General features: G+C 45.9%; 1 protein-coding gene across 1 annotated transcript in view; it reads left to right on the forward strand.

The window, feature by feature from the left end:
* Positions 1-6,154, forward strand: part of Zbtb8b (zinc finger and BTB domain containing 8B) — a 6,820-nt gene extending 666 nt beyond the window's left edge. Inside the window, exons 1-3 of the mRNA XM_027399381.2 lie at positions 1-298; positions 5,248-5,426; positions 5,843-6,154. The exon at positions 1-298 is cut by the window's left edge and continues 666 nt beyond it. Of these exons, the coding sequence (XP_027255182.2) occupies positions 1-298; positions 5,248-5,426; positions 5,843-6,154 (789 nt within the window). The remainder of the gene's footprint in view (positions 299-5,247; positions 5,427-5,842) is intronic.
* Positions 6,155-8,777: the final 2,623 nt, after the last annotated feature.

The following is an 8,777-nucleotide window of genomic DNA, read 5'->3' on the forward strand; positions in this document are numbered from 1 at the left end:
AAGGTGGAATTTGATGTTGCCAGGGCGGAGGTGGAGGCCGGCGAACAGCTGCAGCAGTATGCCACCCCACTGGCCCATGCCGAGGACGGCCTGCCCAGTAGCCAGGCCTTGGACTTGACTTACAGCAACTACCACGTGAAGCAGTTTCTGGAGGCTCTCCTGCGCAGCGGTGCTGTCCAGAGCAAAGATGACTCGGATCATCACTTTTCACAGAGTTTGGAGGGAAGACTGGAAGGTGCCGGAGTGGCCATGAGTTCGGTGATGGATGCTCAGAATGACTGGTATAGAGAGGACTCAGGTGAGTTCTGATCACGGGCGTTCTGCCTCCCAACATTTCATCTGTGTCTTGTGTTCTCCCCTGGTCATGATTGTCACCTCCGTCATCCCATCACTGCCACCACCACCACTGCTGCTGAAACTAACACTGTCAATAAGTATTAGTGGCGTCCTTGTTGTATATAGACTATTGTTTCTTTTGTGTACCGTGTGTGCGTGCATGCCTGTGTGTGCATGGGCGAGCATGTGGACACCAGAGGACAATATTAGATGTTGCACCTCAAAACTTGTCCTCCTTGTTTTTGTTTTTTTTGTTTTGTTTTTGAGACAGGGTTTCTCTCTGTAGCCCTGACTGTCCTGAAACTCACTCTCTGCCTGCCTGTACCTCCTAAGTGATGGGATTAAAGACATGCACCACCACTGTCTGTCTTTATTTTGTTTTTTTTTTTTAATTATTTAGTTATTTAGTGTGTGTTGGTGTTTTGCCTGCCTGCATGTCTGTGTGAGGGTGTCAGATCCCCTGGAACTGGAGTTACGGACAGTTATGAGCTACCATGTAGGTGATGGGAATCAAACCCAGGTCCTCTGAAAGGGCAACAAGAGCTCTTAACCGCTGAGCCATCTTTCCAGCCCTTGTTTTTGTTTTTTTAATGAAAATTTATGAAAACTTGTTTATGAAAGTTTTTTTTGTTTTTTTTTTTTTCCCGAGACAGGGTTTCTCTGTGTAGCTTTGGAGCCTATCCTGGCACTTGCTCTGTAGACCAGGCTGGCCTCGAACTCACAGAGATCCACCTGCCTGTGCCTCCCAAGTGCTGGGATTAAAGGCGTGCGCCACCACCGCCCGGTGTTTATGAAAGTTTTGCCTGTGTGTACATCTGTACATCATTCTCATGCAGAAGCCAGAAGAGGGCATTGGATCCCCTAGAGATGAACTTACGGATGGTTGTGAGCTGCCATGTGCATGCTAGGAGTTGAACTCAGGTCCTTTGGAAGAGCAACCAGTGTTCTAAGCTGTTCATCCATCTCTCTCTGTTTTTAGAGAAAGAATCTGTTGTTATCGAACGCTTGCTAATTTTACTCAATTGGCTGGCCAGTGACCCCCAGAGATCCAACTCTCTCCACCTTCCAAGTGCTGGGATTACACTTGTGTGCTGCCATTCTGGCTTTTCACAGGTGTTGGGGATTAAGATCAGGTCCTCCTGCTTGTGTATCTTATGTATCTTGTGGTTACCTGACAGCGTGTGGTCCTCCCGCTGTGTATATCTTGTGGTTACTTGTATGGAGTGTGGTCCTCCTGCTGTGTATCTGCTGTGTGTCTTGTGTATCCTGTGGTTACCTGACAGCATGTGGTCCGCCTGCTGTGTATCTATCTATCTTGTCATTACCTGCACAGAGTGTGGTCCTCCTTTGATATCCATGAGTGCTTGGTTCCAAGACTCCCCTTAGACAGTAAAATCCACTTGATGCTCAGGTCCTCTAGAAAATGGTACTGACATTAAACGCATTTGGGAGAAAGAGGCAAGCAGATCTCTGTGAGTTCAAGGCCAGTCTGGTGAGATAGCAAATTCCAGGCCAAAAAGGGCTATTTAGTGATATTCTGTCTTGAAAAAAAAAAAAAAAAAAAAAGTAAATGGTTAGAGAGAAGGCTCCGTCATTAGCAGCACTTGCTGCTCTCACAGAGGACCCAGGTTTGATGGCTAAAACCCACATGGTGGTTTGCAAACTATCTGGAACTGGTTCCAGAGACTCCAACGCCCTCTCCTGGTCTCCATGAGCACTACATGTACACAATGCACAGACATATATGAAGGCAAGACATCTAAGCACATAAACAAATTTTAGCTGGGCGGTGGTGGCACACGCCTTTAATGTCAGCACTCAGGAGACAGAGGCAGGTGGATCTCTCAGTTCCAGGCTAGCCTGGACTACAAAGCAAGTTCCAGAGTTCTGTAACACAGAGAAGCCCTGCCTCAAAACCAAAATAAATGAATAGACAAGCAAATAAATAATTTTTACAATATGTAAATAAAGTGATACAGTGTTTGTTTGTGATGTCCCGTGTCCTTTAAATCATCCTTCAGTTATTTATAATCCCTGGTGGGAAGTAAGGCTATGTGAATAGTTGTTAATGTCTAGGATAAAAAGGACAAGGAAAAAACTTTTGACAGGGCATGCCTGTAATCCCAGCACTTTGCGAGGTAAAGGATCAGAAATTTAATACCCGCAGGGTGTTGGTGTTGCACACTTTTAATCCCAGCACTCTGGAGGCAGAGGCAGGTGGATCTCTGTGAGTTTGAGGCCAGCCTGGTCTCCAGAGTGAGTGCCAGGATAGGCTCCAAAGCTACACAGAGAAACCCTGTCTCAAAAAAGTAGTAGTAGTAGTAGTAGTAGTAGTAGTAGTAGTAGTAGTTATTGTTGTTTAAGACCTTTGGTACATAGTGAATTTGAGGCCAGCCTGAGCTACACGAGACCCAGCCATTCACCTTCCAATAAATACCAAACAAAAAACCCTCTGTTCCAAACTCTGTGTCCACATAGCAAATATGCTGTTTAACATCACTTAGGTGGGTGCTCTTCAGTGCCTAGAAGGAATCCCAGTGGATGAAAATGCTATCCATGTTCTTATTGATGATACCAGCATGGTCTAGGATGGGCGTTGTTGGCTTAGTTTAATAATAAAGATGGGGACCAGTGGGTTGTCGCAGTATGTCATCTGTACCTGACATCTTGAGTTCAAACCTGGGAATCCACAGGGAAGGAAGAGAAGCAATTCCCAAAAGTTGTCCTCTGACCTGCACATGTGCACTGTAGCTCCCACACATGTGCTCCATGTTCACATAAGCCTGGTAAGCATACAGTGATAACAGTGATAATAAATAATATTCTAAAAAACTTAAGCGAAGATGTTACACATCTTTGATCAAAATATTTGAACAGTTAAAGGGGGGACTTTTGTTCATGTTGTTCTAGAAGTTATGAGAGGTCTTGAAAAATCCCTTGGCTCACAGAGAAAAAGCACTCTCGAGGAGTCAACTTGCTGTACCAGGAATGCCTAATGAGGGGTTGCTGCTGCTGCTGGAATACCTGGTACCCAAGGGGAAGAGCATGCCTTGCTGACTGTAAGATAAAGAAGGCCAACAGGGCTTCCTTCCATTGAACTTGCCTGGTGACATTGGTGGGCCTGATTGCCTTTGAGCCAGTATCCCCTCCTGCAGAGTGGGGAGTATGCTTTCAGTTTCAAATAGTGGCTTGCCTGGTTCCCGGTTTTGACTGAAAGTTCCCGGTTTTGAGCCATATAGTTCCAGTGGGCTCCTAGGATTTGGAGAGTGTCTTACTATTCAGGCATCTGTACTGGCCTGCCCTTGGGGTTCTGCCAGGACACACCCTTAGCCCCAGCCAGTAAGAGCACCACCTGTGCCTATTCACTATATTCCCTTTTAAAAGGGCCCCGCCCATCTCCCATCTCTATTTCTCTTCCACCACTCTTGCCGCCAGAGACTGGTCTCAGCCCCATCTCTGCCCTTTTCTTTGCCCAGTCTCTCCTCTTCAATTAACCCTCCCATATGAGCCTTGCTGTATGGCGTGACTTCTCTTCATGCGTTTTTATGAGAATTACAACAGAGGTTCTCAACGCTCTGGACACAGCCTTGGTAGTTTAGATGGCCCCTTGCTTTGGGAAGTGCCCCTGGCATTTGAGTGGGTGTCTGGACTCTGGTCCTGGCTTTGGAGCTAGTTCTGGAAAACGATAATAATTAAAGTGAAAGCATGCCTTTTCCTGAGACTTTTGGTGAGGTTTTAGATTTCTTTCGGGGGCTACCAAGGAATCCTAGCACATCATGTTTAAAATATTAATTTCCTGGAACAGGCACAAGTTTACTATGCCTTACGGCACTTGTATTCTCACTTCTCTGCTCATCTGTTACCAAGCAAACAACTTGTCTTAGTTAGGGTTTCCATTGCTCTGAAGAGACACCATGACCACGGCAAATCTTACAAAAGAAAACATTTAATTGGAGCTGGCTTACAATTTCAGAAGTTTTTTTTTTTTTTTTAAAGATTTTATTTATTTATTACGTATACAGTCTTCTGCCTGCATGCCAGCAGAGGGCACCAGATCTCATTCAAGGTGGTTGTGAGCCAACATGTGGTTGCGGGAATTGAACTCAGGACCTCTGGAAGAACAGTTAGTGCTCTTAACCGCTGAGCCATCTCTCCAGCCCCCAATATCAGAAGTTTAGTCCATTATGGTGTGAGGCATGGCAGTGTGCAGGCAGACCTGGTGCTGGAGAGGTAGCTGAGAGTTCCCTATCTTGATCTGCAGGCAGCAGGAAAAAGACTGAGGGAGACACTAGGCCTTGCTTGATCTTCTGAAACCTCAAAGCCTGCCCCAGCAACATTTCCTCCAGCAAGACCACACCTATTCCATTTTGTTTTGTTTTCGAGACAAGGTTTCTCTGTGTTTCTCTGACTGCCCTGGAACTCACTCTGTAGACCTCTGTGGCCTTGAACTCACAGAGATCCTCCTGCCTCTGCCTCCTGAATGCTGGAAGTAAAGGCGTGCACCATCATTGCCCAGCATAAAAAAATGTATATCTTAAACAACAGCAAAAAACTTGTCTGGGCTGGAGAGATGTCTCAGCTATTAAAGCCTAATAAGGCTCAAGACCAGAAACCAAGCTGGGTGTGTGAGGATGACTCTTAAGAGATAGAATGTCTGTGTACCACACTCAAGGCCCTGGCGTCAGTCTCCAGCACAGGGAAGGAAGTGGAGGGAAGAATAAAAGCCCAGTTAGCTGACTTAACCTTTGACATTTTGGGAGCCAGAAAAGTTGGACTTGTGGGCGGTGTCTTGCCCCTTGCTAGCAGGTAGAGTTGGTGACCTCCCTCTCTGTCTGGTCTGATGGGGTTTTCCAGTCCCACCCTGAAAGGTGGCTGTGGTTGTTGCTGTTTACAGTCTGTTGGATTCCTCAGGTGACGTGCTGGTGGTCCCCGTCAAGCTCCACAAGTGTCCTTTCTGCCCTTACACTGCCAAGCAGAAGGGTATCCTCAAGCGGCACATCCGATCGCACACTGGTGAGCGGCCATACCCCTGTGAGACCTGTGGCAAGAGGTTCACACGACAGGAGCACCTTCGGAGCCATGCCCTGAGTGTAAGTGTCAGTGATGCCACTGCAAGGGCTATGCCTACTTTCTAATTGGAGGGCGAGCCTGTCTTTCACTTCTCTGTCCCCTGGAAGTTTTTAGAGAATTTGGTGATGTTTGCTTTTACCAATTAAAGCCAGGTTGGCAGCACTTAGAAAATTAACACTGGTGTAGGAAGCTTAGTTTTTGCTCAAGGATGGCTGTCATGAGGCCAGAATTGGTAGGGCCCGCAGACTGTGGGCATCTTCCCCTGATACGGGTATAGAGTAAGCTGTATCCCCAATTTTCCACCAGACTCAGCACCTCGGGGTGGGAGAGCAATGTACCTTCCACTTGCACAGCAAGTCCTCTTAACTGCTGAGTCATCTCTCCAGCTCCTTGACCCTTTTTCTGTGACATTTACCGTGTCCATTTGTGATGACAGGTCCACAGATCCAACCGTCCAATTATCTGCAAAGGCTGTCGAAGAACTTTTACCAGCCACCTGTCCCAGGGGCTGCGGCGCTTCGGGCTGTGTGACAGCTGCACCTGTGTCACAGATCCTCAGGATGAGGATGATTTGATCCCCGTCAACCTTAGCCTGGTGGAGGCTTCATCCGAAAGTCACGAGAAGAGTGACACGGACGACTGGCCCATCTATGTGGAGTCTGGTGACGAGAATGACCCAGCTGTGGAGGATTCCGATGATAAGCCACACATTCGGCCCAACTTACCAGACCACGAGACGCTTACATAGCAGTGAATGGGTGGGAGAGAGGTTTTAGGTGTTGTTGCTTGTCCTACGGTGAAAGCCACCATTCATCTAATTTGGTGGGGCTTAGGGGCTGTCTACCCCTCGGTGTTGTTCCTATTGCTTTTTTTTGTTAGACTACATAGCAGAGTCTGGATTTTGTGACTCAAGACTGCTAACTTTTTAGCATGGATTCTGAGGGTTTTGTTGGCCATTACTACCTTGGTTCTGAGTAAATCAAGGTTGGCCCCGAGCCTCCCCAGGGGAGAAGTGGACTCTGGGTAAGAGGGAAACAACAATAACCTCCCCGCTTCACACTCTTTCAACTGTCTCCATTCTTTTATCATTACCTCTTTCTGAAGAGGTAGGAAAATACGCTATCAGGGCATCTGTCTTTCCCCTGCCAAGCTTTTCATAACAAATTCCACAGCTTAATTTTCTGGCAAAGACTTGAAGGGGAACCTGCTTTGATACAAAGTAGGTAGGGCCAACTTCATGGTCATAAAAGGTAACTCCCTAAACCTAAGACCGTGCACCTAATGGCTGGGAGTCACGTGCAGGCAAACACTGAAATGAGTTGCAAGTTCGTTAGGGCCCCCCATGCTTTCCCAGCTGGATTAAATTAAATCAAATTAAATGAGCCTCCAAAAGAGAGCCTGTGGGCCAGGTCAGGGAAGTGTCCCTCTAGTAGGCTATTTGACAATTGCATACACACAAATACCCTATTCTGGGATCATAAAACAAGTTGTTTGGGTAAAACTCAAAATTGCTCTCCTGCTTTCTTTAGTCATTTCCAAGAGGTGACTCAGTGCAATCTGGGATTGTATGTCCCACTGACATTCTTTTACCTAGTTTACGCTCAGACGTGAACTGGGGAGAAACACAGGCCTATCTAATGTTGTCTATGTCTTTGCTTCTAGAAGACCTTCTAGAAGGAAGGAGCTGACTACATCAGATTTTTTTGTTTGGTTTTTGTTTTTTTTCGAGACAGGGTTTCTCTATGTAACAGCTCTGGCTGTCCTGGAACTCACTCTGTAGACCAGGCTGGCCTGAAACTCACAGAGATCCGCCTGCCTCTGCCTCCCAAGTGCTGAGATTAAAGGTGTGCACCACCACTACCTGGCTAAAGATTTATTTATGTATTAAGGCCAGTCTACTTTTTAACCATGCTACTGCTAGGTTACAAGTCTAGCAAAGTAGATGTCTTTTTAAAGTGTCAAATGGCAGGAAAGACTGGATAAAGGACATGTTAGAAGGCATTTTCATAGAATTTTCTTATGTAAAGTATCCAAAGTGGATTTTAAAAGGAATCCTTGTCTTCCTTTAATTTTGATACAGTTTCAAAAGGCAGTGAAATCACCGTCTTTCTGCCTCTTGAACAACAAATAACAAATCAGAAGAATTTATAAATGGACTGATAGGTATTGTCCGGTCATTTGAAGGTTCAAGTGGTTGTCTGTGTTTTGAGACAGGGTCTCTCTATGTAGCCTTGGCTGCCCTGAACTTACTCTGTAGACCAGGCTGGCCTTGAACTCAGAAATATCTGCCTACCTCTGCCTCCCCAGTGCTGGGACTAAAGGTGTGCGCCACCACACATGTCATGACTGGAGGTCCAGCTCATTGTCTGTCATTAGAAAGGTCTGGAGTCCAATCCCTGGTACTTCGATAAATAGATACCTGATTGTCTACAAGAAAAAAAAAAATTAAAAAAAAAAAGAAAGCAAAGTAGTCGTTTGGTTTCATTTTGGTTTTCTCAGTCGTAGGCATTTTATCCAGGACCTTACTCAAACTGGGCAGGTGCTTTTACTGACCCATGCCCCCAGCCCCTGGGAAGGTGTTAAAACTGTCCTTAGTGGTAGAATCCTAGGACAGCTCTCTGGAACAGTGATGACATTTTGATGTTACTGTGATGCCCACAACCAGTTAGTGGCTTCATCTTCTTGAACAAGGCATGGACCAGCCCAGTTGTGGCTACCTAGTGAGCCACATATAAACACTAGTACCAGACAGGCCTAGTGGCACATCTAATAGTGTTAATCCCAGCACTCTGGAGGTAGAGACAGGCAGATCTCTCTTAAATTCAAGACCGGCCTGGTCTACCGAGTACCAGTCCATGATACATAGCAAGACTCTCTCTCAAATAAATCAATGCACGAAGTTTTGAGATTTTTATTAAAAGTATTGCACATTTTTTAGGACAGTCTCCTACCACATGGTGTCTGACAAATGACTAAAGGGGCCTGGGTGGCTCCATGGTAAAGCAATTTCCCTGCACATGCAAGGGCTCCAATTCCGTCCTCAGCATTGCAAAAGAAATTCACTGACTAGATCATAAGTTACACAGCGAATATTATCAGGGTCCAGAAACACTTTTCTTGCATGAAACAAAAATATTAGCTGTTATTTGCAGCCGGACATGTTGGCCCACATCTGTGAGCCTAGTCCTGAGGAGGCAGAAGCAAGAAGATTGAGGGCAGCCTAGTCTACAAAGCAAGCAGTGGGCCAGCCAGAGCTACATGGTACATAGCAAGATGGTATCTTTAGTAAACTAAGAGAGATCTTAAAGGAAAGTCAAATGGATGTATAAATTGATCTTACAGGACTTATATTTGATAGTTTTACTCTGTAT

Source organism: Cricetulus griseus, chromosome 2, assembly GCF_003668045.3.
Source record: "Cricetulus griseus strain 17A/GY chromosome 2, alternate assembly CriGri-PICRH-1.0, whole genome shotgun sequence".
Lineage (NCBI taxonomy): Eukaryota > Metazoa > Chordata > Mammalia > Rodentia > Cricetidae > Cricetulus > Cricetulus griseus.